This window comes from Eptesicus fuscus, chromosome 13 (genome assembly GCF_027574615.1).
Source record: "Eptesicus fuscus isolate TK198812 chromosome 13, DD_ASM_mEF_20220401, whole genome shotgun sequence".
NCBI classification, from domain to species: domain Eukaryota; kingdom Metazoa; phylum Chordata; class Mammalia; order Chiroptera; family Vespertilionidae; genus Eptesicus; species Eptesicus fuscus.
Genome location: NC_072485.1, coordinates 37,150,618 through 37,178,261, shown reverse-complemented (window position 1 = coordinate 37,178,261; position 27,644 = coordinate 37,150,618). Strand labels below are relative to the sequence as shown.

Below are 27,644 nucleotides of genomic sequence, written 5' to 3'. Positions count from 1 at the left end.
CTCCCTTCCTAGGGACGCAGTCAGGGCTGGATAGAGGGAACGGCACACCTGCTCATGGTAGGCCGTTGCCACCATTGCCCTTTCCCCTGCGGGAACCCGGAGCCAGGGACCCGTACTCCCCAAGGTCTTCTGTTCCCAAAGCACAAGGCTCGCCAAGCCTCTTCTCCACTTGAAAATCTGACCCATCATCTTCTGAGCCCATCTCAGGCACCTCCCTTCCCTAGAAGCCACCTCGTCTGATCTCCGCCCCTTCCCACGCCTGCCCTGGCACCCACCTCCCGGAGCAGCCTCACCTCCTCGCTCATGCTCCAGCCACCTGGGGATGGTTGTGCTTCGTCCTGGGAAAGGGGGAGCAGCATTTCCAGTCTCTCGTGGCCATTACCAATGCCTTGTGTCCTTCTCAAGTGCAGGGACAGTCTGATGAGTTCCTGTGTCCTCGGTGCCTGTCCCAGAGCCTGGGAGGAGGGGGCGGCTGCGGAGAAAACAGTTTCTCCAGGATGGGACTTCTTAGGGAGTGGTCAGGCCCTTGGGCTGGGGAGGGGTGTGTACACACACTCAGAAACTGAAGGGTGAGCGGTAGCCCCCTGCATTCACTATAGTGGGAAGTCCTTTTTGTTAGGATGGTCTACTTCCCAGGGGAGGATCAAACACCTCGTCTTCCCAGTTCCCTCTGACACTAGAAAATTTGGCCAAGAACTTTTAACGTAAGATTCAGATCGCCCTGGCCCCGGCTCAGGAGAAAGTGGCTGAGGTGAAACCCGCTCCTGTCCCTGCAGCCAGGTTTGAGTCCAACGTGGCACCGGGGCTGTGAGGGTTCAACATAGTGTGAGCTGAGCTGAGAAACACTCAGCGGGCACCAGGCCCTGGCCCGAATCCACGTCATCCTCAGGCTCTGCCCTGCTCTCTCCTTCGCGCTGCTTTCCCCGTCGTCCATCCCTGCTGGGAACGGACACCACGCACACCACTCCCCTCACACGGCATCTCTCCTTCACTTTCTGCTCCATCCTGCGTCCCCACAGCACTGCCTCGGGCACTCCACCCGCCCTTTGGGCGTATTTGTCCCCCCAAGGCCTTCACTCCTGCCTCTCATCCATCCGTCACCTGCGCCCCCTGCACTGCTCATCTTGCAGAAACTTGCTGCCTGTCCCCCCTACTGTGTCCATGCACTGCCTTCTGCCCAGCCCACTGCTGTCCCAGGGTGGCCCCTCAGCCCCTGCATCACCTCCAGTGCCCCCCAGGCTCCCTCCCTCCCATACCACCCAGCCCCACCAAGCCTTCTCTCACGTGGGACCTCAGGTGGCAGGAACTTGGGGAAGCTCCCAGGGGCGGCCCGAGGACCAGCCTGTGTCCTTGTCTCGCCATCTCCTGGGCTCTGAGCCCTTTCCTTGTTGCCCATCATCCTGTTTTCACCTTCCTTTTGTCCTCATCCTTCTGCCCTCCCACCCGCAACAGGTGCACTGCCACTTGGCTGAAAGTGGGGGGATTTAAGTCCTTTGTGCCCAGAGACCACCTCTAACCTTCCTTCTCAACTCCTCCACCTTTTGGTGGCCTTGCCTCTCCCCTGCTGAGACAGAAAGGGATAAAGTCCATGTCCACTTTGGTCTGCTGGTCCTTGTCGTCCTGGTCAGTGAGATGATGGGCTTTTCCGGGACTGAAGGAGGTAGCCCGGGGCGGCGGCAAGGTGGCTGGGAGTGAGCGTGAGATGTGGAGTCCAGCTCAGAGCCCCGGCCCTTCCCTCCATACACCTGGTAGGTACTCAGGTCTAAAGGGCAGGAAGCGGCTGAAGGATGCTTTTTGGCAAGCGCCCTAGCTAAGGTGAATAGAGGCGTGGCCATCACTGGTGAAAACCAGAGGTGGGCCCGGGGGCCGAGGCAGTGCCTCCGTCAGGCCCCAGCCTCCCAGGAAAGGCTCAGGGTCCCTGACGTCAGTGCTTTGCAGTCCAAGGTGGCCAAGGAGAGGGGAGGGTGGGTGGGAAGGGCAACAGGAGAGGAGAGAGGGGAGATGGGGAGGAGGCAGCTTCAGTGCCCGGGCCCCTCTCCAGGCTTGGCAGCCCGGTCACAGCTTGGCACCCTTGGAAGGCTCCGAGGACTGCCGCACGTCTGTCCACTCCTGCATGGTGCTCTGCAGGGCCTGGGTCTTCTCCTTGTCCACTTGGACGTAGTCCACCTTCTCGTCGGAAGTGACAGACGATGTGGACGGCTGAGGGCAGAGGGGGGAGTAGAAGTGCTGTGAGTCCCCAGGAGGGGGGCTGGCGGGGAGCCCCACAACGCTGTCCCTGGAGAGGAGGTGGGCCTCGCCGGCCGCTCTGACTGGCCGTAGGAGTCTTGTCTTTTTCTGAAAGTGGCCTTTAGAGCCTCCACTCCACACGGCATCCCCCCTCCAGCCCCAAGGGGGACCCAGGCCCACAGCTCTGTCCCCACCCACCTTGTGACCACTCCTCCAGGGGAGGGCACGTGCTGGGTGCCAACCAGCACCAGCCACAGGCCTGTGTATCCCTGCGGGGGACCTGCGCTGAGGCCAGTGCCCGCCCTGCCTCTAGACTGGGCAGCTCCGTGAACTTCCTGCGGAGGTGGCCTTCGCCCAGAGTCCCCTCCGGCCACAGCGTCAAGAGCAGGGCTCTGGGAGCCACCAGGCAGGGAGCTCTCCTCAGAGAGCTCGGGACCAGGACACAGGGGTCCCGGGCCTGTCGCTCATCCACTCTGTGACCTCCAGCGGAGTGTCTCAGGGTGCTTTCGTGTGCCCATCTGCACAGGGGTGGCCTGGCTGACCAGGTGCCTGGACCCAGGTGCCTGTGTGCTGAGGGTGGGGGTGTGAGCCCTGTGAGGCCCGGCTGAAAGCACAGTGAAGCAGCAAGAGGGGAGTGCTGCTGTTTGGGGCGTAGGCACCCCCACCAAAGCCCTGGCCCACCCCGGCCCACCCCAGGCACCTTGCGGTGGGGGCTTGGGGAGCTCGGCTGGAAGTCCAGGGCCAGGTAGTCGACGCTGCCGGTGCTCTTCTTAGGGGCTGGGCTGCTGGTGCCGCTGAGAATGGGCGAGGCAGACACTGGGTTTTGCTGTCACAAGGAGGAAAGCCCTGTTAGTAAGTCTGGGAACTGGACTAACCCACCACCGGAAAGCTCGCCTCCGGGGGTAGGAGCTGCTGAGCAGGGGCGGGAACCAGGTCTGTGCTGGCTCCCAAACCTGTACTCCTCCCGCTGAGCCGTCCTTCCCTTCAGGCCGGCACCCCTCCCCCAGCCCTCGCCTGTGGACCCCGAGACGGGAGCCCGCTCCCTTTGTGCACTGGACGTTGCAAAGTCGTCTTCTGCAGCAAATCTGCTTCTCCGAAACCCCCACCCATGGCCTACAGCGGGGTGGCCACAGGGACACTGTGCTCCCCCAGCTCCTGCGAGATCTGGACAAGTGGCCCCGCCTCCTCAGCAGCCCCTCAGTGACACGCACGAGGGTCCTGTCTCCGTCCAGGCCCCAGGGAAACCTGCCCAGGATTTTTGCGAAGCCCCGTTCTAGTGAGAAGGGCGACAGTCCTCTGCCTGTTGTGGCTGCCCTCTGGTTGGCTGGTTCACGTGCAGCAACCACCCTGTGCCGGGCAGCCGTCCTCTCTTCCACGCCACCTCAGGGAGGCCCCGTGCCGCGCTGCCTGTGTCTATGCCTCCAGAGTCCTTGTATGTGCACCTCCCGTCTGCACACACTGCTCGTGGCCCTGAGCACTCAGCGTCAGGAGTGAAGGGCAGATCTTTTACTTCTAAAAGGCTTTAACAGGACAGAAGAAGGAGCTGACTTTGAAGGGTGCTCCTGCCACCAGTGCTTATTCTGAAACACCTGTCTAATCACCTGGCCTGCTAACCCTTTTGGGGCTCCCTCCTGCCCACAGGAAAAGTCCAGTCCCCCCAAGATGGCCTTCGGGGTCCTCCACCTCAGTGCCTTTCCCAGCCTGTCCTGCAGGTGCACTCTCCACACCGCCTGTGTCGTCACAACAGAGGCCGGCCTCCTCCTGCCCCACGACTGCGGCCTCTCTGAGGGGAGGGACCCTGTCTTCATCGCCTCATGTGGCTCAAGAAAGATTTGCAGCAGCAAACAAAATATCAAGTGATGTGGGGTCGCTGGGCGGAGTGGGGAGTGGGGTCTGAGCGTTGGGCCCAGGGGACTCACCATAGAGACGTAGTTCTCCTCACTGTCTCCTGAGTCCGTGCTGGTGATGCTCTGGGTGGAGGTGGGGCGGCAGTACTGGGAGGAGCTGGAGTTGAAGGTGTGGCTGTGGTGGGGGGAAGGCAAAGGGTAAACCGGGAAGTGTCCAGCCTCCACAGGGCCCCCAACCCTCACACACCCCAACCTCTGCCCTCAGAGCTCCTCACGTCACTCTCAGGTGAGGAGCCGATTCAGGGTGGATACAACTGTTCCCCCTTCAGATAAGGAACCGAGCCCCCAGAGACGTAGGCAGGGCTGAGCTACTGACGGCATTATCGTCAGGCTGCAGCCTTCCTGACTCCCAGCCTGGCCACCGGTCCCCTCACCAACCCGGACGGCTCCGGGCCACGCTCCCACTTCCAAAGACACTCACATGGCCCTCGACCAGGACTTGGTGACGGGGGATTTGAAGGGGAGCTCATCGATGACCGTGTTGCTCCGCAGGTCGAGTGGCGTTGGCTTTACTGGGGCAGGAAGGAAAGTCGTGTTATCGGCCGTGAATAATAATGTCACACTTCCACGTGACACACCGTGTGAGTGTGAGTGCCCTCAGATTCATCCTGGTCTCAGAGGGACACAGGCTGAGCGGTGATGTGCTCTTTGTCCATGTTGATAGGCCTCGAAGTCTGTCTTCAGATGCCAAAGTACAGATTCTTTGCATTGTGTCTACAGGAACCCTATTTTCTGAATCTAAAGTGAGGACAGAGGGTCTGACAACAGGTCACATCTAACCCCGGAGATGTGACCATGTAGGGAAGCGAGGGAGGACATTTATATGGGAGAACGCCGCCATGACCACCTCTGAACCTACAGCGGAGGGAGATGAAGGCCCCGGCCTTGCAGGCTTCCATTCAAATGCTAAGACCTGAATTCCCTGGGGACCAGACCGTGGGCTCATCTCCACCAGAGGTGACTCCACTTCTCCCTCTAGTCCCTGCCACGGACCAAGGCCGGCGCCTGAGGTGGGAGCAGCCTGGAGCCGGAACTCCAGCACGTCCTCCTGGTCCAGAGGCCGGGAGCACAGAGCCAACTTCCCTGGGCACCTGCCGTGGACCAGAGTCAACCTCCCGGATGCTTCCTTCCGAACAAACCCGGAGGCAGGAATGACTGTTCCCATTTCACAGATAAAACTGAAGCTCAGAGAACTTAAAGGATTTGCCCAAAGACACACCCAGGAAGTCTTAGATGAGGATTCCAACCCCCATTTACCAGGTTTGAATGCTCACACCTTTCTATTACGTCAGAGTGGACCCTTTAATAGACTGCTTTGCCCGTTCCACTCTACCCAGATGTAAACTGACCCAAGTTACCCTTGCACAGCATTTGATGCATTAGGAGGCACTTTTAGATATAGTAGCTATGCCCCTCAATTCTTCTGGGAGGTATGTTTTATATTCTTTTCACAAATGAAGAAACAAGGCTCAGACACAGAACGATTTCTCTCTACTCACACGTCAGCAGGTGGCGGAGCGGAAACCTGAATGTGGCCTGTCCTGGGTCCTCCCCCACTCTGGACACCAGGCTTCTCCCTCAACCAGTCGCTAAGGGGCCAGACCACTGGGATGCATTTGCAGGGTTAGTGTATGTGTGTGAGACTTTGGGGTGGTGCAGGCTGCAGGGGCGACCCTTTCCTTGCAAGTAACGTGCAGGACCCACTTCATCGCTAAGTGAATGCAAACAGCCCCCGGCCGTTGTCCAGAGACGGGACCAGAAAAAAGCGGACTTACCTTTGCGGTCAGGTTTGAGGTTGCGGTTGACGGGGGGTGGCTGGATCTCACTCCCCCGGCCGGGGCCTCGGTGCATGGGAAGGGCTGTCGCGGGGTAGCCGAGCGGGTCAAAGAGATGGGGCCCTGGGCTCATGGGGATGTAGACGCTCTGGGAGTTGTCACCGGCTCGCTCCGAGGCCAGCAGGGCGGAGGAGCCGGGATTCATGGGCACGTAGTTGTCTTCGGAATTGGTGCTGTCTGATCGGCCTATGAGTGCTTTCCCCGGCTAGGAAGGAGAGCGAAAGGAACACAGCATCACTGGCCAGAAGAAACCAGAGGGGTGAGGACCTATGCACCAGGGAGAAAGGGCATGACTAGTGAGGTGCGCGGTGAAGCTATAAGGCAGACCCTGGGAAACCAAAGAAGAGAGCGTGGGCAACAGGAAGTTCCCCTGTGGGGGCCTTCTAGCTCCCAGGCTCCTTTGGGGCTCCCTTGTAGTTTCTGATAAATGTTTAGCGTGAAATCTCCTTGGTGGCTGGGCCATGAGCTTTCCATCTGCCCCGGGCAGAGGACAGCACAGGCCGTGGCTGCATAGTTAGTTCAGGACCTGCCTCCGCTTCAGTGTGGACCCACCATTGGGAAGTCAGTGTGTCAGGCCCTGCGCTGGGCCAGGAGCGTATCAGAGGCCTGGGCCCTGGCAGGTGAGGGCTGGGCCGGCTGCGCTACCCAGGCCAGCTCTCAGGGTGACCACGGTGCAGGCAGAGCTGCCAGAGTGTGCAATGCAGCAACCCTGACCACGGCCTTCCTTCCGAAAGGGTTCAAGAGAATAAGTCGGGGCAGGGGAAACGCATCGTGCTTAGGAGTCATCTTGCAGAAAGAGTGCAGCCTGGAGCTCCGCAGAGCCTAGGTAACCACTGGACATCAGGCACCGGGAGCAACCAAGGACGGGACCCGCCAGTCAGCTCTGTGCGCCCACAGAAACTGCTTGCAGACAGCAGAAGCTCAAAATGCCTGCCTCCCCCTCAGTCTGCGCTGACTCCTTTTTTCGCACTCAGCCCGCCTGCACCCAGGTGCTTGGAATAAAAGTTCTTTACGATACGTTATGGCCTCATGTCATAGGTGTGCGCCCCCAGCCCACTCACAACTTTCCACCTTCATCTCTTGCCCTGTGTGTCCAGACGTATAACTAAGCTGCCTCTGCTTTGGTTACCTAATTTCTAGTCTTTTCCATGCACCTGAAGCCAGGCCCAGTCTGCTCAGCTGGGGCCCGACACCTTGCAGAACTGTGGTCAGCCGCTGCGGAGGCCGGCCTGGGATCCTGCCGCTGAGCCTGGCTGGGCCACTGCTGCCCGCAGTCTCTCCCACAGCCCCTCCTCCCGGGAGACCTGGTGGGCGAGGATGCAGCCTGAGACCCGCCATCCCAGAGCCTGGGCCCTCTGCAGGTAGACCCTCCTGCTTACCCACAGGGTTGGCGAGCCTTGTCGTCCAGTGTACACACATTTCCTCCCCAGCAGCATTCCTGTATCTTACTGTCTGAATATCAACCCAGGGTGCCCTGATTGGGTGGCTCAGTTGGTTGGAGCATCGTCCCATACACCAGAAGGCTGCGGGTTCAATTCCCGGTCAGGGCACATACCTAGGCTGTGGGTTCCATCCCCGATCAAGGCACGTACGGGAGGCAACCGATCGATGTTTCTCTCATATGGATGTTTCTCTTCCTCTCCCTCGCCCTTCCTTTCTCTAAAATGAATAAACATATCCTCAGGTGAGGACAAAAACAAACAAACTCAAAACTCAACCCAGGGCTCTGAACTGAGACAAGAACTAGTCAGGGTCTTAAGAGGGAGATGCTGTCACTCTTCGGGTGACCTTACCCCATCTGCGCCGACCCGAGGACGCCTGGCCGGGGCCACTCACCAGGAGAGAACTGACTCCGTCACTCATGGACTCTGCAGACCGGCCCGCACTCGCTCCGCCTCGCTGAGGGGGGTCATAGGACTCGCAGGAAGAGGCTGCGGCAGAGGAAGGAAGACCAGATGCTCACCGTTTCCTCCCCAGACCCTCCCCGTGTTGCTGAGACTCCAGAAGCCACTCCTCCCTGCCCTGTGATCAGGCATTACCCTGTCACACCTCCCTGCAGCTCAGAAGTCCCCCCCAGGCTCCCAGCTCCAGTGCCAGCATCTACGTGGACCCCCCCACCCCCCCACTTCACCCTCATTTATGCACCTTTCCTCTAACCACAGCCCTTACCGCCCAGGCCGCTCACCGGCCACCACTGACTCCTGACTGATGTACACGTGTTGATTTTACTTCCCCAGCTGTGTGTGAGCTCTCTGAAGAGCAGGAGCATGTTCTCTATGTCTCTGCCATCTCTGTCCCGAAGCGGGTGTGTGTGTGTGTGTGTGTGTGTGTGTGACTATCAAACAGGTGATGCACTGCAAGACTGCAGAGCGCTGAGCAGGAGTCAGGGCCCAGGTCCAAGGCCCATCTCTGCTCCTGAACAAGTGTCTCCACTACCTCAGGCCTCACGTGGAATGGAGGCGAGGCTTTGTCTCACCAAGTTCTCAGGGCACTACTGGCTTCCACAATAGAGCAGATATAAAACAGGCTTTGCAAGTTACAAAGCAAATGCCAAGGAAAGGCACGAATATGTTAGACTTGTTCACTGACCAGAGGAGACTATGTGCAGGGCTGGAATACTCTACGTGGAAAATGAGTGACAGTCCAAGTTAGAAGTTCAGACTTTACACAGATTCAAGGGGGGGCTTAGGAAATGTTCTGAAGATCTAATTTTATTTTAATATTTGCTTGTCCACGTAGGTTTGGCTCCAGTTTGGACTGGACCTCTAAGTTGATTTTTGCAATCTTTGGCTTGATTTATAAATGAATAAAATACTATGGGGTTTAGATTTCCAAAACCCACAATACGCTGTAACGTGGTTAAACAAGCACGTTCTATCTCCCTTGGGAGAATACCAGTGTGTCTGAGGCAGGGTCTGCTCCACTCTCGCCAGAGTGGGTGTCCACCCACAGCCTCCAGTGCTGGGTGGATGATGTCAGTGACCGGGCTGGTCCGCCCGTCTGCTGGGCATGCATGGCCACGGGCCAGCAAACTGCTGAGAAGCCCCGTGCTACCTCCCCTCCCCCCTGGGCCTCAGCTGGGCTTGCACTGACCTCGGTGAAGCCGGCTGTTGTCCATGGCGGGGAGGGTGTTGCGCCTGGGGATGGTGGCGGCAGAGACCGATCTGCTGTTCTCACCGATGGGGGGTCTCTGCTGAGCGCTGCCCCAGCGAGGTGTTTCTGCCTGGCTTGGCTTGGGGGGTCTGGGTGGGGGAGCGATGGCCGAGTCCCCAGGAGCGCCCACTGCCATGGCATTGTGGTTCTTGTCCAGGGTGAAGGTCCTAGGGATCTGGTAAGCTGAGTGGGGGGTGGCCGGCACCTCCATATTGTCCACCAGGAGGTCCCCGAACTCCCGGCACAGGGCGTTGCTGGGCGTCTTGAAGGCGTACACGTCCTCGTTGTCCGTCTCGGAGCCTGTGAGGCTGCCCTTGGTGTGGCCATGGGCGGCCAGGCTCCGGGGCAGGTCGTAGGCACTGTCTCTGAAATCTGTGTTGTGCCGGCTCGGCTTGGGGAGGCTGTAGAAGCCGTGGACTTGACCGCTGACCCCGTTGACACAGTGTCCGTTGCCCTGGGCAAGTTTCTGTACAGCTGTGTCACTCCTCATGAGGAACGAGGCCCTGGTGCCCTGAGAGAAGCTGGCACTCCTGAGAGAGAAAGAAGGGACGGGGCAGGCGGTTAGAGGAGGCCAGGACTGCCCACCCAGGGAGGTCAAACCCGTGCAGCTCCTCGGTGCGGGAGAAACACAGGCTGCGGAGGCCGGCCGGCCTGAGGTTTGCCTCAGTTTACTAGCTGTGTGACCTTGGGCAAGGCACTTTCTCTCTCGGAGCTTCAGTTTATGCATCTGCAAAAACGGTGATTAAAAACCTACTTTGAAGGTTATTTAGAAACTAGACTAGTATAGAGATGTTCCATCAATGTCAGCCTTTATTCCTCCCGCTACCCCCAAATGGCTGTGAGTTGCAGGGGCTGGTCTTACCAACACCCCCACATCAACAAGCCAGTTATACTGCTAATGTGATCACTGTTTTAAGGCATAATATACACATCTGAATACAAAGACTGAGAGACAGTAAAAAGAACCCTAAAGTTGTCAGAAAACAGCTAACAAGTCATTTTCTCCAAGTCTCAGTCTTCCCATTGTAAAAGAAGTTATCCTACAGGTGCTGATATAAATTATAAGGAACGATTCAGATGCTAGCTATAGATTTATTTTCCACTGTGTATTATGGCTTGTTGACAGGCATTTGTAAAGAAGACAAAATATCTATTGGAAAATAGTTTCCTATTTGGGAACTATATTCAGGATAGAAAGAGTTGTGTTTGTTCGTTCTTTTTGTTTGTTTGTTTTTTATAAATTTAGGTTTTTGGGCAATAAGGTAAAACCAAGCAGTTTAAAGACCTAGGAGTAGAGGGATTTGTGTTAGGCCCCAGATAGGCCACTGATACACTCTGTGAGCTTCACTAAGGTCCTCCCCAAGCACTGAGTCCCCAAGGAGCGACTCCCCAAGGAGCGACTCCCCAAGGTGTGACCTCCCCAAGGTGTGACCTCCACAAGGTGTGACCTCCACAAGGTGTGACCTCCACAAGGTGTGACCTCCACAAGGTGTGACCTTGTGGGTCTCAAAGGGTCCATTTGTCCCTGAAGCAGCATAAGCCTTTGGTTTATAAGCGTGGTTTTTGAGCTGGACTTTGTTCTGTGTAGGTACCTTGGGAAAGTGGAGGGTGAGGTTCTAAGAACATAGGGATCCAGGTCTGGTTTTCTCTCTCTTACATTATGATTTTTCATTGGATTTCAGTTGAGGGAAAAAAAAGTAATCACTATTCTAGAACAATCCTTTGTAGTAGTGAATCTGTCTGTTGGACTTGAGCACTGTTGGGGGTTATAAGCTGCTAAGAATCGGATAAAAAGCTCTTGGAATTTCTCACTGGAATAAGGCAGACATTGTGTATATACAATTTGCAGGCTAAATCTGGGGGGCGAGGGCGTCATAACCCTCTGAGGCCCATCCACGGAGCTCCTGCCTTATGAGGAGCTTGTTACTTACAAACGTGGCCACCAGATGGCGGTAGAGAACAGGGCCCAGAGGCCTAGAATGAGGAAGGGAAACAGGTGTCTGGGCCAGGCTCTCTCATGTAAACTTGCATCCATTTCAGTCACCCAACCTTCAGCAGCCCTCCTCTGCTGGCCTCTGTTCTTTCTCCCTTTCTACTCCAACCACACACATAACCAAGCTGCCAGCCCTGGCCTAGTTCACTGGCCACTTGGCCTTGAGGTGATGCAGTGCTTGGAGCGGAGGAGGGGCGGCCCAGTGGCAGGCAGAAAGCGTTCACATGATTCGCGTTGGTCTGTGGTGCCTTTCATTTTGATGTTCGGAATGTCCAGCTCCCTGTTGGATGCTCCTATCTGCATTACTTCATGTAACAAACACGCACTGATGTCCTGCTTTCCATCTGGGCTGGCCAGGCATAATGGAAACAGGGATGCCTCCTGCCCTGGGTGAGGAGGTCAGGGGTGGAGGAGGGGACACACAGGCAAATCATCATGATCACGTGGGTCAGTAAATGCTGTGGACAGATGTATACTAACTCTCCCTGGGGGTGGGGTGGGGGGGGTACCCAATGCCAGGGGACGCTGCTCCAAAGATGTTCCCTTTGAGCGAGTCTGGCAATTGGCCAGGCAAAAGGCAAGAGAAGGGAAAAGGTGCTCCAGTTAGAGGCACAGGAAGTAGAACACAACCTGGCAAGTTCAAGGGACCCCAGGCTGCTTCGGCTGGAGCCAGTGTGCCAGGAGGCGTGATGGGAATTGGCCCCCACCACCCCCGGGAGGACTTTAGGGTGGAGGTGGGGCTGTGGAGGGGACAGAATGACAGGTGTCCTGCAGTCGCCTTACACATACTCAAGAACGAATTGATCGTTTTCCTCCTGACCCTCCTGTCTTGGAAATGGAACCAGTCATTCAAGCCTGTTACCCACATTATGAGTTTTCACTCAATACCTCCACAGGTCCTACTGAATCCACCCAATTCAGGCCTCTTGATTTTTCTAGCAAAAGGGCTAGAAAAAGCCTCCCTACCATCTGCCCAGGGTTTCTCATTCCACTGACATTTACTTTCCTCACTGCCCAGTGTAATCATTTTCAAAACTGTCTCACATTCCGACTCCAAAGCATCTCTCCAATCTCTTCCCACAGGTCTCCCCCTCCCTCTCCAGGCTCCACTCGAGCCAGACTGTCCAGCGTTCCCAGGCTGCCCCACGCAGCCGTGCCTCTGGGCTTTGTTGTGCTGCTGGCTGCCTGAGGTTCTTACTTCCAGCTGACCAGCTCCTACCCTTTCTTCCTCAAACTCAGCCCAAAAGGCTCCTCACCAGCCTCTACCTTGGAGCACAGTCAGTCACCTGCTTAGCTCTGTTCTTGAGCAGGTAGCCATTGTTATCTGTGTTACCCACCACGGTCACTTGTCTCCTCCACCAGACTATGATTTCCTCGAGGAAAGAAACTCTCTCATTCATTTCCCCCCCTCAGCAACTGATTAGTGCTTGTCACAAGGTAAATAAGAAATAAATGTTTGTTGAATGAACAGCAATGAATGGAGAAGTGTTGAATGGAGAAAACCAATGAATAAAGAAGTGTTGTTGCTGCCATCCCCTTCCCTGAGCTTGTCTAAAGCCTCTGCATCCGCAGATCCAACCCCACCTCCCCTTCCAGCACCACTGGAGGTGTCCCGGTGCCCACGCCCAGCACCCTCCTCTCTAACTCAGAACTACGGCTCCTCCGTAAACATGTCCCGGTGGCCTAAGCTCCAACCCTGGGCTTGTGTCGTTCACCTTTCAGTGGAATGCCTCCTGGATGCACAAGAAGCCCTTCTGGTCCACAGAGGTCACAGGCCCTCCGTTCCTCCTGTGCACGCCACCACCCTCCCACGGCTCCCACGGCTCCCACGGCACCCCACACTTCCGTCAGCCCACGCACACTGCCTTGTGCTAGAGCTGCTGGGTCTGCGTCCCTCCACTTCCTCAGACCCTGTGCCCTGGAAGGCGGAGGACCTGCCCTGTGCTCGGGCGCAGTGCCTGGCGTGTGGTCGATAATACGGGTACATGCTGAGGGGCACCAGGCGGAGGAGCTGAACAAAGTTCCATACCCAGGTGGGAGTAGAACTGGTCCTACTCAAAGCCCCCCTGACTTGGGCAAGAATCGAGAAAGGAATTCTGAGCACTCAGCAATCCGGGGCCTTTACTACATCCTTGTAAACCTTTATGGAGGCCCATGTCACCGTGACGTGCCGAGTTGCTTTCCTGGGAAGGACACCTGGAAGCAGGGGATGTGGAGACAGGCTTCTCTCCCAGGGCTGTGGCTGAAAGCCCTCAGAAACTGGGCATGGTGCTGGGCCAGACACACCACATAGTACGTAGCTTTTAAACCGAACAGTTCTGAGAGATAGGTACCACCCTCACATACCAGATGGGGAATGGTAATTGGTGGAGTTGGTGTGGGAAGATATTGGGACACAAGTGTACCGGAGAGCTCCCAGGGGGCAGAGAGGAGTTGGAGGGAAGACAATCCTGAAAGCCAGCCGCTCAGAGCCTGCTGCTTGGGGGCTCCTGAGCCTGTGGGTGGGCGGGGCGAGCGCACCAATTGTTGCATGTGCTTTGATCTTGTATCAACCCCAAACCTCTTCCTTGGCTTTTAGGAACAGTTTCCCAGCCACTTCATTCTGCACTTGGCCTTCTGCACTTTCACTGTAATTGTATGTACCACACTACACCACAATTTCACTCATTTCCACCTTATTAGACTACATGTACTTTAGCGATGAAGATCCTGGTTTGATTTTTAGTGGGTATGTTCCCATTTAAGAAAACCTAATTTTTAATATATTTTATTGATTTTTTACAGAGAGGAAGAGAGAGGGATAGAGAGTTAGAAACATTGATGAGAGAGAAACATCGATCAGCTGCCTCTTGCACACCCCCTACTGGGGATGTGCCCGCAACCAAGGTACATGCCCTTGACCGGAATTGAACCTGGGACCTTTGAGTCCGCAGGCCGATGCTCTATCCACTGAGTCAAACCGGTTTTGGCTAAGAAAACCTAATATATGAATGCTTCTAGGTAGATTAACCACCATCTAGAGCTCTGTAGTTGTCACTGACAATACACGTTTTTTAATTAATTTTTTTTTTCAGTTACAGTTGACATTCAATATTATATTAGTTTCAGGTGTATAGCATAGTAGATATTTATGTAACTTATGAAATGATCCCCCGATAAATCTAGTACCCACCATACATAGTTATTACTGTACTAGAGGTCTGGTGCTCAAATTCATGCACGGGGGCGGTAGTGGGGGGAGTCCCTCAGCCCAGCCTGCACCCTCTCCAATGTGGGACCACTGGCTCCTAACAGCTCACCTGCCTGATCGCCCCCAACTGCCCTCCCCTGCCATGGACCTGCCTCCTCCACCAGGCCCTGTCTCCGCTGTGCGCACAGCCATCTAGTGATGGCTATCTTGTGACGACGTTAGAATGTGATGCGTGAGGGCGTGATGCCACCTAGGCTATTATTAGTATAGATTCCTGACTATATTCCCTATGCTGAACTTTATACCCCCGTGACTATTTTGAAACTACCAACTTGTACCTCTTAAGCCCTTCATCTTTTCACTCAGCTATCCAACCCCCTCCCTCCTGGTAATCATCAATTTTTTCTCTGTGTCTATGGGCCTGTTTAGATTTTCTGTGTTTATTTGTTTTGTAGGTGGCACATATAAGTGAAATCATATAGTATTTGTCTTTATCTGCCTGACTTATTTCACTTAGCATATTACCCTCTAGGTTCATCCATGTTGTCACAAATGGTAAGATTTCATTCTTTTTTATGACTGAGTAATATTCCATTGTATATATGTACCACCACATCTTGTTTATTTAGCTATCAATGGACACTTAGGTTGCCTCCATATGTTGGCTATTGTAAATAATGCTGCAGTGAACATAGGAGTGCATATATCTTTTTGAATTAGTGCTTTAGATCAGCGGTCACCAACGGGTGGTCCGCAGACCACTGGTGGTCCACGAGGTCTGAAAGGTTGGCGACTGCTGGTTTAAGGAAACGTTTGGAGCAGCGGTCGCCAACCACTCGTCCGCGGACCACTGGTGGTCCATGAGGTCTGAAAGGTTGGTGACCGCTGCTTTAGGTTTCTTTGGATAAAAACCCAGAAGTGGGGTTGCTGAGTCATGTGGAGTTCTATTTTTAATTTTTTGAGGAACCTCCATACTGTTTTCCACAGTGTCTACACCAGTCTGCATTGCCACCCACAGCGCACAAGGGTTCCCTTTTCTCCACATCCTGGCCAACACTTGTTGTTTGTTGATTTTTCGATGGTAGCCACTCTGACAGGTGTGAGATGATATCTCACTGTGGTTTTAACATGCATTTCTCCGATGACTGGTGTCACTAGCAATCTTAAGAAGTCATTTGGACCATCCTCCTGCATCTGACCCATCCCAAATGGACCCCTCCTGTGAGGTTTAACAGCCTCCTTGAAATAAGAAGACAGAGACTGGCTCGAATCTGGAATGAGGCCCGGAGGCTGACAAACAAAAATAAATCCAATGGAACTCGTGTATCTTCACAGACAAAAAGGGCTCTGCTGGTCTTGACGGTTCAGTTCCAAGTTCCTTCCACTGTCAATGGTTACTATGCTGAGGAGTTACTTACCTTAGCTCAGTAGAAGAGCTGGGTTTTGAAAACTAAATCATTTTAACCAGAATACATATTACTCAGTACTTGAAGGAAGAATCGGGGCTGGTAGTGTAGTAGAAGTAATGATGAGTAAGTCGTGGCTGTATCTCTAATGTGCTTCATCTATTGTAACTGTATAGCAGGTTCCCCCATACACGTAGAAAGGGATAGACAGAAGACTGGTATCATTAGCCTCGTACAAACTGACCGTAGTAATCCAACCAGGCATTTATGCCGATGCTTGACAGCAATGAAGGAGCTGGTTCTGTCTTCCAAGGCCCTACTCAAAAGGAACCCTGTCAGGTTGTTTTGGAGATCAAACGAGGTAACAAATGTGAAAGTGCTTTGTCAGCTGTAAAGCATTGTTCCTGTGTTGCAGACCACCTCGTGGGCCGTGCGAATGTCAGAGGCAGTGCAGGATGAAAGCCCACCCACATTCTTGCCAGCACTTGGCATTGCTCATCTTTTTTACTTTAGCCATTCCAGTGGAGATGCAGCAAACCTCACTGAGGTTTTAATTTGCATTTTCTTGGTGGTTCAGCATTTTTCCATGTATTTATTGCCCATTCCTTTTTTTGTGTGACATATCTGTTCGAATCCTTTGCCCACTTAAAAAAATTGGGTTGTCTTCCATTGAGTTGAAATAGTTTTTAAAAATATATTCTAGAAATAAATCCTTTGTCAGACAAATGTGCTTTGAATATTTTCTCACATTTTATTAGTTCCCATTTTGTTTTCTTATGGGGTTCTTTTGAAGAGCAAACATTTGGATTTTGATTAAAACTACTTTATCAGGGAGGAGGGGGGCAGAAGGGACTGGATGAAAGAAGGTGAAGGGATTAGCCAGAGAACATATATGTAAAAGCCATATACGTAGACCACAGTGAGGTGATAGCGAGAAGGAAGGGGGAACAAGGGCTGGGTGGAGGTGGGCAAAGGCGGGAAAATGGGGACATGGAATAGTGTCAACAATAAAAAATAAAGTAAAAAACTTTATCTCCCTGACCGGTGTGGCTCAGTGGTAGAGCACTGGCCTGCACACCATGCGGTCTCGGGTTCGATTCCTCGTCGAAGGTACATACCTGGCTTGCAGGTTTGTTTCTGGCCCTGATTCCCTGGCCCAGGTCAGAGTGCGTGCAGGGGGCGGCCAATACATGTCTGTCTGCCTGTCTGTCTCCCTCTCACACACACATCCTCCCTCCCTTCCACTCTCTAAAAATCAATGGAGGAAAACTATCCTCGGGTGAGGATTAACAACAATAACGATCTCCCCCAAAATACGACTTTATCAAATTCCTCTTTTATGATTCCTGCTTTTTGTATCCTATATAAATTCTTTGCTTACCCCAAGATCATAGAGATGTTTCTTCTACAAGTTTCATAGTATTAGACTTCACTTTTAGGTCTCTGATACATTTGAGTTAACTTTTGAGTAGTGTGATATGAAGTAAGGGTTCTTTTAATTTTTTTGGTAAAAATATTTTTTTATTGATTTCAGAGAGGGTGGGAAAGGGAGAGAGAGAGGGAGACACATCAATGATGAAAGAGAATCATTGATTGGTTGCCTCCTACACGCTTCCTACTGGGGATCGAGCCCTCAACCCCAGCATGTGCCCTGACAGGGAATCGAACTGTGTTCTCCTGGTTCATAGGTCGACACAATCACTGAGCCATGCTGGCTGGGTGAGACATGTTACATTTTGGTGATTCTCTGTATGCTGAGAAATCTTGGACTAAATCCTGAATGTTGTGATCTTAGGTTGCCTAGGCTCTGGATTCTGGTATAATCCTCTGGAGAATGATGATGATTTTGTTTTTGCAGGCAATCAACTTGGTTAGGTTCCGACGACAAATTTTGACTCTTCTGTGTGGTAGTGCAAATCTCAGATTTGTTTACAAAGCCTCTGCTATGCTGGTTTGGGAATGTCCCACACTTAGAACTGGAACTCCTAAGTTCTTTTTCAGAGTTTCTATCTCTCCTAAATTTAACAATCTCTTCACTCATTATCAGTCCCCCTCCATATATTAAAGCAATAAATATCATCACTGAAAGTCTTTGTATTCCAGCTCCAAAATTTGGGTTTACTTTGGTTTGTTTCTATGAACTGAGTTCTCTCAACTATAGGTCAACTTTTACCGTTTCTTCATGTGTCTAACAATTTCTCATTGTATACTAAATATTTTGGGTGATAGGAATTTCCCTCATAGGAAAAGCCATGAAAGTTGGACCCACTCAGTGTGAGTCCCTTCTTTCAAGAGTCAAATCTTTTCCAGTCTCTGCCTGATTTTTGATTGCTCTTAAGTGCCTTCAAACAGTTTTTGTGTGTTTTGTCCAGAGTTTATAATTGTTATAGTATGTTTAGTATCATGCAAGCTACTCCACTACTACCAGAAACTATATAGTCTTTCTGGACTGAAGAACGCTTCCTTTCCACCCCCCATTGGAATTCGGCAAAAAAATGTTTGGACTAATTTTTTCCAAAAATCTCCCTGAGATGCTGCTCATCACCCTCTTGCTCTAACACCCACACAAGTGAAAACAAAGACACAGAGAACAGCACAGTGGTCAGGGCCCCACAGCAAAGGCGCTTCCCCAGCTGCAGATACGTTCTATCACCTTTACTGTGTTTGCTCTACAGCACGGGTTTGTCCAAATACTTCCTATGTGCCTACTGGTGCCCTGGATCTTCAAACAACAGTAACATATTAATATCCATAATATGAGGCACAGAGTTCCAATCGCTGTGAGGGATATCATCAAAACTTGCTACGGTAATTCAGAGGAGAGATGAATTTCCAGAGGTTTTGCAGGGAGTGGGTCCCAAGTGCTAATTCAAGCAGAGACATTTATGTGTTTGTTCTCTTGCTGTGGCAGTACCATGGGACTGGAGGTCGTGGTAGCTGCTAACATTGTATAAGGTCAAGGCAGGAGTGGGGAACCATTTTTTTCTGCCAAGGACCCTTTGGATAATTATAACATCATTCGAGGGCCATACAACATTATCAACTTAAAAATAAGCTTGCTGTATTTGGTCAAACATTTAATTAACTTACCCCTAATGCCTTGGCCAGACCAGACCAAATGATTTCTCAGGACGCTTATGGCCCACGGAACTTAGGAGTTCCAGTTCTAAGCTATAAAGTGTGAACAGCAGGCAATCTAAATAGCATCAGATGAAGTTTAACAGAAAGGCAGGATTTCGGGACCCACCGCAGGCCTCCTCAGTCAGAACCAGCATTTCTACAAGACCCTTGGGTATTTCATATGCGAATTAAAGTCTGAGAGGCATTAAAATACAGCACTTTGCCCTTCACTGGAACTATGATTATAAGACCTCTTGCACATTCTCTACTCCCGGGCAATCATCCGTGTAGTAGGAGGGGATGAGGCACAGGAGAACAACAGGTGACATGGACTGAGCATCCACTACTGTTTTGTCATTTTACGTTCATTAGAAAGCCTTTGCACTGGTTATTTCCATTCAGCAGACAAGGAAATGGAAGGTCAAGAAGGTTAACCAAATGGCTCAAGATCACAAGGACAGTGGCAGAGCCGAGATTTGAAGCCATATCTGTAATCTGCTTTTCATCGCAGCCACTGCCTGCATCTGAGCTGTGGTTCAGGAGGAATCAACAGCCGTCATGGTTCTGCCACGAACGAATTCAGTGATTTCGGTTAATCCATCCTACCTTTTCAGAACACAGTTCTTCAGGGCTAAGTTGACGGAGGCTCAACTCATGAAAGTTCACAGACAAATGAATCAAATGGGTACCTGAGGCATCGCTAAGTCTGAGTTTTGGGAGCTTCTGCCGGGTGATGGCAAATGACTCAGAAAACCAGAACCAAGGTAGAACAGTGTGGAGAAAATATTACAGGACCAGACATGAGAAGACCTGGGTTCTAGTCCCACCTCTGTCATTTACTAGTCGTAAGCCTCCGTGTCTTCATCTATGAAAGGAAGATAAATGATCATACTGGCTCTCTCTCTCAGTGTGTTTGACTGGTTCGAGTGAGGTTATGCATGAAAATATTCTGTGAAGTAAAATATTTAAACAGCCAGTCCTTTAATTGCCTTAATTTTCATAACACAAATTAGGTAGCTATAAATAAATTAATTAAGGAACATGATTTGTAATCTGCCGACCATGGTAGTGATTGGGAAATAGCCCTGACTAAGCTCTGTGCTTCTGTTTATCCTAACAGTAGAAATAAAAGGTAATAAACATATGTATGCACAGGCTCTGCACCTGTGAGAGAGCTGGCGGTGGTAGAAAAACAAGACCATTATCCTAGAGCAGGGAGTCCTTGCTGTAGAACTGGCTGTGATGATGAAGTTTCATATCCCTATTACCTAGTATGGTAGCCACTAGCCACATGGGGTGACTGAGCCCTTGAAATGTTGCTAGTGCAACAGAGGAACTGAATTTAAAATGTTATTGTTTTAATCAATTCAAATTTAATTAGCCACAGGTGGACAGTGGCGACCATACAGAACAGTGCGGCTCTACAGAAAACCTGAGGTGTGCATTTGTTTAATAACGTGAAGGCTTTGTGGCTATCTTCTTAAGGCCAACACGTAAACTAACTTGTCTTTTTTCATTTCTGAAACTCTAGCCCTAAAATACTTTTCCCCCCAAATTAAATAAAAAGTCTTTATAGCATAATTTTTAACAATGGGATCCAATTATCGCTGTATAGCAACAGAGACGATACCAATGAAATGTGACCGTTGCCTAAGCGAAAAAAATGTTTTGTCCTATAAGTACGTATTTTACCATCTGGAAAGATATAACACTGTAGTCCCCTGTCTTTGAAATGAAAGCACGGAGATGGAAAAGTGGTGGGCCCGGTGGCCACGTCTCCTACCTGGCGTTCTCCACTCTCCGGCTTATGCACTGATGCAGGTAGAGATACTCTTGGGGTGCGCTGGTGGACAAGGTGGGCTGCATGTGGTTGGACACGGGGGGCTCGAAGGTGAACAAGGTCGGCTGGCTGGAGTGGGATGGGGCTGAGGATTTCCGTTCTCGGAGAAGGTGCTGATTGGAGCTGCTGAGCTCGCCTGGAGAGGAGCGGGCGCCATGACTGGCTGAAGAAATGTTTCTCAGGGAATCTGTGACAAGGAGAAAGGACTCTGTGAATGAAAAAGGAAAGGCGTCCTTATTCCAGAGTGGGTTGTCAGAGCGAGAACTGGCCAGCGCGGAGGGATGGTCCAGCGGCAGCGCTCTCTCCCACCCAGAGAGGAGGCTGGGCGCTGGCCACAAGGTGGAGAAGGAGATGCCCTGATCTGCCCCACTTCCAGGAGGCGTGGCCCCCGTGGCCCAGGGGCGCAACTCTGGAGCAAGGCCAGCCCCTGGGCAGGGGGTACCACTGCCTTCCTTCTCTTGGGTGGCTCTGCTGTCATCACCCCCTCAGAGCTAAGGCTGCTTTGTGAAATGACGCTTCTTGAAGACTCATCCACTGAGACCCTGGGCTGTGCCTTCCTGTACTAATGATAAAGGCACACATGTATTTGGAGCTGTCCCTGGAGACGGGCCCCGGTGCCTCCTGCCTGCCTTCCAAGTCCTCTGAGGAGGGCAGTGTCTCTCGTTCCCGCCTCTTGCACCTACCACTCTTGTCCATTGGTCTTTTTTCTCTTACCTCTTAAGCTCTCGCCTGTGGTGCTAGAAAGGAAGTGAGGTATTAAAGACGGTTACTAGCTTAGAGCTACACCCCAAGCCAAGGGCATGCTTTATCTGACCGGCTCTGTAATCCTGGTTCAGATTCTTAGCATAACACACAAGGCTGTTCACAGTCTGACCTATTTCCTGCTTTTCTCCTCCCCTATGCAAGGCAGGTGCAAGCTTCATCGGTCCCTGAACACCCCCTCCCCTTTCACGCTTCTCTGTTTCCGCTGATGCGTCCCTTCCACCTGGATCTCACTCCCACTCTCTGGCACTCACGTGCCGACGCCAGACCCGGCATGGATATCACATGCTCTCTGAGACCTTCCTGGACTTGGCCATTGTACTGGGAGCCAAGAGCACTTGGCCCACGCCTCGCTATGTCCACTGTCACTGTGCTTCCGTGCCTCGCCCGCGGGTTTCTAAGAACAGTGATTGATGTCTTTACAGTCTCCGCATTTACCTAATAAAGGCAGGCACATAGAAAGTTCTGTCTGTGTTTGCAGAAGAGAGGCAAACATATTCACTCAGCATATAATAGTTCCCTAACAGTGAAACACCTTGTACAAAAGAAATAAAGGTTTAAAGATGTAATTTCTGGCGACGTGACAGCTAGTAGGGGAGAGTAGTTTAGGGGTGGTGATAGTGGCTTTCTAGGGTCCATTCAAATCATTTCAGAGGGGGCACAGTTCTGCTTCCACCCCCTGCTATCGGACCTACCTCAGTCTGCACCCTCTGCAAGGCCCTAGGCAGGCTCACCAGCTCCTACAGCTCTGCAGCTAAAACCCTCCAGTGGTCCCTGACAGCCTCTGCCCGTGCACAGCAGAAAAAGCCCTGGGCCCTGGGGAGAAACAGTTCCAGCGACAGCTGAACTGACCTTCAAAGTGAAATCCCATACAGGCCTCGTAGTGAACTGGACATGTGTTCACAGACTCAATGGCTTCAGTACGCCATTCGATTTGCAGGATGAACTCTCTGATGGCTGAGGAGAGAGGGCTCGGGCCAGGGGACGAGGAGCCATGGCGTCAGGATGAATACAAGCGGCTGCCTGCCAGGGAAGGTGCAGAGACCTCTGGTGCAATCCTACCGTGGCTGTGGTCTTTTTGGGCTCCTCCTCCTCCTGTCCCCCTCTTCAATGAACCGCCTCTTCTTCAAGATTCTTCCAGACCCTGCCATAGCTTCACTCTCATTCAGGGGAACCCTTGGGGTATCCTGTCCCCTCTCGCAGCTTCAGTTCCCTCCTCTGTGAGGACAATCCTGATCTCTAGCCCAGATCTCTCTCCGGGGCTCCCTGTCACATGTCCCTCCCTCTGCAGGGCACCTCCACTCAGATGTCCCACAAGCAGGTCAAGCTCAACAACCTACACTGAACTCCCAACCTCGCCCGGTGTTCTCCCTCTCAGTGAAATACATCAACGTCGCCACCCAATCAGTTCTCCCAGCCAGAACCCTAGCCCTGACCTGTGAGTCCTCCCTGTTCCTCAACACGGCATCATCTCAGTCTCTGTCCTTAAACCCTTCAGGGGACCCCTCTTATCCTCAAGATGACTTCCAAAGCTCGCTCTCTTTTCAAAACCACTTTCCTGTTTACCTCTTCAACCTTGTTTCTCACCAGTGCTTCCTTGTATTTCAAAGAGAATTTCAGGAAAACAGCAACCCTCTGTCATCACTTTGTCTATTAGGCTGTAAGCCCAGGAAGGGCCGAGAGTCTGTGCCTTTACCACACCTCATCTCCAGCACCCACTACTCCATAATGTGTGTGGATGAACTAAACAAAGTACATGGGATAGAAGTCAGACTCCCTCAGTCACACTCATGGACTCCTCTCTGTCCAAGTTCCCCAGCAGGACAAACAAGGCCATTTTGTCACAACCTACTAATCCTGCCTTGTCACCCCATACATCCTTCACTGAACGCATGGCTGTGGGTCCATGTAAGGAAGGAGCAACTTGTCCTCCCCTCCAGGGCCCTCTGCCTCCAGCTCAGGCTGCGGAAGTAAATCTGTGACCCAGTCTGTTTACCTGCAGACCCAGAGAAGTCCCTTCATCTCTCTGAGTCTTGGTTTCCTTATTTGCATGGACATAGGGTGTTTATAAGGATGAAATGCATTCAGGGTCTAGCCTATTCTGCATGTTGTAAGTACTCAAGACATGTTCTAGTCACTTCTTTATCCCTGGTGCCTAGGAGATACATAGTGAGTCTTCAATATATATATGTGTGTGTGTATCTGTTGATTAAATAAAAGAATTTTCTCGGGAACAAAAATCCAAATATGCTTGTTTCTTGTGGTCAAGATCAGAGAAGATTTTTAGGTCTGTTAATAAGTTGAAGCGGGAGTTAGGATGAGCTGGGCCCACAGACGCCTGGAATTCCATCCCACCTGTGGGAAGCCGTGTTTCTGAAACTATCGGCTCTGCAATGGTTTGAAGCCCCAGCCAAGTTCCTTCAAAGCTGTTTTGGGACGATCTTTGCCAAAATTCCACTTCTGGTTGCAACTTTAAAATATCTCTACCTGAATTCATGTGATTATTCCCTGGTGCCTGTACTGGGTTGAATAATGTCCACCCCAAACTCCAGTCTAGCTGGAATCTCAGAAAGTGACCTCATTTGAAAATAGGGTCTTCAAGATGTAACTAGTTAAGATGAGGTCATACTGGATTAGGGTGGGCCCTGACCCAATGTCTGGTGTCTTTGCAGGAAGAGAAAACAGAGATACAGAGACACACAGAGTGGATGCCATGTAATGACGGAGGCAGAGACTGGACAAACAAAATGCAATACGTCCACACAATGGAATATGGTTCAGCCGCAGAAATGAATGGAATACTGATACCTGCTGCAACATGGACGGATCTTCAAAACATGATGCTAAGTCAAAGAAACCAGTGATGAGACTACAGTTGTGGGGTTCCATTTACTTGAAATGTCTCGAATTGGCAAATCCATAAAGACAGAAAGTAGGCTAGTGGTTGCCTGGAGGTGGGAATGATGTGATTGCTATGAGTATATGATTCTTCTTGGGGTGATGAACATTTTCTAAAATTCGATGTGGTGATGGTTACACAACCTTGTGAATATATTACACCCCTGAACTGTGTACTTTAAGTGGGTGAATTTTGTGGGAAACAGATCTCAGTAAATTTATAAACACAGACCCACGGTTTGACAGCTCCTCAAAAGGTTAAACACAGGTTACCCTATGACCCAGCAATCCCACTCATAGGGATATACCCAGGAGAATGAACACATATGTCCACACAAGAACTTGTACACGAAAGTTCCCAACAGTGTTATTCATAACTAGAAGCCTGGTGCATGAAAATTCATGCACTTGGCAGGGGGAAGCGGGTGTCCCTCATCCTGGCCTGCGCCCTCTCACAGTCCGGGACCCCTCGGGGGATATCCACCTGCTGGCTTAGGCCCGATCCCCCGGGGAGCAGTTAGACATCTCTCTGGCAGCCCGGGAGCCCTCGGGGGATGTCCCACTGATGGCTCCTAAGCCTCAGTCCGACATCCTTAGCGCTGCCAAGGAGGCAGGAGAGGCTCCCGCCACTGCCCCTGTGCTCACAGCCATCAGCCTGGCTTGTGGCTGAGTAGAGCTCCTCCTTTGGAGCGCACTGACCATCAGGGGGCAGCTCCTGCATTGAGCATATGCCCCCTGGTGGTCAGTGCACGTCATAGCGACCAGTCCTTCCAGGTTGTTCCACTGTTAGGGTCAATTTGCATATTACCCTTTTATTTTATAGAATAACAGCCAGAAGTAGAAACAACCCAAATGCCTACAGACTGATCAATAAATAAGCAAAATGTGGCATATTTGTAAAATGGAATGTTATTTACCAGTAAAAAGAACAAAGTCTGAATACGTGTTATAACATGTATAAACCTTGCAAACATTATGCTAAGTAAAAAGAAGCTAGATTTCATAAAATGTCCAGAATTGATAAATATAGAGTCAGAAAACTAGACGAATGATTGCCTAGGGCTGGGGTAAGGATGGGGAGTGGGAAGTGATTGCTAATGAGTGTCAGATTTCTTTTTGGGGTGGTAATAATGTTCCAAAATTAGATGGTGGTGGTGGCTGCACAACCCTGTGAATATACTAAAACACACTGACTTGTATACTTTAAGCGGGTGACACATGGTATGTGAATTTAGAAAACACACACATACAAAGACATGAGCCCTTTGCCAAGTATGAAGTGTTAAGTATATGCAAGAGCTCAACAATAGTCTAATTAAAGACATCCAACCCTTAGCGCTTATTTCCTTTCTGAAGAGGAAACTGAACACTCAATAAACACCAAGTCCTTACTAAAGTGTGGACGAAAGGGGCCACATGCTAACCTGACAAGCTCAGGGGAGAACTGCATGGCCGTCTTGCAAACTCAGAGACCTCAAGTAACCAGGAAGGATGATCTGCAATTAAATTTTAACTAAACGCAGTTATGGTGGGTAGTTACATCCTAGGCCAGTATCTTCACTGACAAGGTCAACCTTTACCTTAACTGAGCCTATCTGTCTTTTTGCATCTATGATAACATACCCTTTGAAATGTCTGGGTAACTTGTAACTTCCCTTTTTCTGGACCCCTTGGGGCATAACCTAATGTGCTGGGCGCCAGGACAGATACCACAGATTCCTTCATTATCATGTTAATTGTTCCTGCACCCACCTAAGTATGTGTCCACCATTTCACTTTTTATCCAATCCCAGGGGCTCACCCCCCTTACCCCCCCCTTGCCCCCGCCAATTTGCTTTCTGCTGCCTCTCTAGTCTATCACCAGTGGATTTCATGTAACCCACCTACGTCCCTTTCCTTTGATTGCAATGTATAAATACAGATGTAACCTGCCATTCTCCGGAGCATTATCTCAATTCATTGAGGTTCTCCTTCCTGGCATACGTCGACAGTTTGGCTCAAATAAACTCACAAAAATTCTTTACAGCTTTCAATGGTTTTTTACGTTAACAAAAGTATACTAAGTAAGAGCATTCTTCCTTTCCTACCTTCAGTTCCCTATTCCTGCTCTTGGCTTCCCCGCGTAATCACAGCAAGTCAATGGGAATTTCAGCAAAACAGAATAGCAAGTTCGCAGGGTTTGGGATGAAAAGACCCAAGCGGTCTGAAATCCCACCTCTCAGTGATTGGACCTCCTGCAAGAGGCAGGAGTCAGGAGACCCAGGATCCGGTCCAGCGCTGCCACCGGGCAGCTGGGAGACTGGACGGCCTCTCCCAGCGTTGGTTCCACACTATCAAGTGGGGAGGATACGCCCCGGCCTGCCTGCCAGGCTCCCTAGGCTGCAAAAGATGAATGAGATAAGGGTGTGCAAACAAATCCGTCCATTTGCATAAACCGCTCAGAGGATTTGTGGGTACCTCCTTCCAGAGGGAAGGAAGGAATGGTAAAGATAGAGGAAAACATGAAACGGAGAGGTGAGTGGCTGGTTTTGTTACCTGGCTGGAATGACTGAGGTCATTAGGGTCATTAGGAAGGTCAGTTATAGAGCAAGAAGCAAATGGACGTTTCCAGACTTCTGGCCTGGGCTTCTATCTCGAAGTCTAGACTGAAGATAATGCCAGAAAATGCCTGAGTCAATTTGTTTTCTTTTAAGCGGGGCTTTGTTTTTCCTCTTCTTCCTGGCTTCTTTTTAGGGCCCTACCAAATCACTCCCCTTCCTTTCCACAATCACCCTTGGGACGCCTGCCCAGCATACAAACACTCCTCCCACCTTCTTGCAAAACTCTAGAACAGGAAAGCTCTGAAGGATTTCAGCAGAGGAGCCCAGCCTGGCCGGCCAGCCACGGACTAGTGATAACAGGGGCAGGAAAGGGGCGGGTGGCGGGACTTTCTGGAAAAGATGACTGGCCAAATAATGACTGTTCCCTTATCTCAATGCCCTTTTTATCTTTCTCCTCTCCCTCAAAATCCCCACCCCAAGCTTCGGTGGGTCTCAGAACCCATAGTGGTGGATGAAAACACAGGCTGGAGCCAGGATGGATTGAAAGCCTGGCTCTGCTGACTCCTGGCTCTGTGGCCTTGGACAGGTTACAGAAACCTCCATGACTCTCACTTGTTCAATGGAGAGAAGACGTATTTTGCAGGGCTGCTGCAAGGACTGGAGACCATTTATGGAAAGCATCAAGCACAGGAGCCCACCCTTCTCACTGCGCCTGTTTCTGGAGAATCCATGGAACTGGTTGAGACCTCGAAATCGGCCAAGAGGAACGGAGTT

The 27,644-nt window shown here is 51.4% G+C and overlaps 1 protein-coding gene across 1 annotated transcript in view; it reads right to left on the bottom strand.

Annotated features, from left to right (window-relative positions):
* Positions 1-1,275: 1,275 nt before the first annotated feature.
* GAB2 (GRB2 associated binding protein 2) overlaps positions 1,276-27,644 on the bottom strand; it is a 163,080-nt gene continuing 136,711 nt past the window's right edge. The window contains exons 3-10 of the mRNA XM_054725896.1: positions 20,614-20,857; positions 9,062-9,651; positions 7,805-7,899; positions 5,909-6,173; positions 4,555-4,645; positions 4,146-4,248; positions 2,927-3,052; positions 1,276-2,199 (exon numbers count right to left, since the gene is read on the bottom strand). Coding sequence (XP_054581871.1) covers positions 2,056-2,199; positions 2,927-3,052; positions 4,146-4,248; positions 4,555-4,645; positions 5,909-6,173; positions 7,805-7,899; positions 9,062-9,651; positions 20,614-20,857 — 1,658 coding nt within the window. The 3' untranslated portion in view covers positions 1,276-2,055. The remainder of the gene's footprint in view (positions 2,200-2,926; positions 3,053-4,145; positions 4,249-4,554; positions 4,646-5,908; positions 6,174-7,804; positions 7,900-9,061; positions 9,652-20,613; positions 20,858-27,644) is intronic.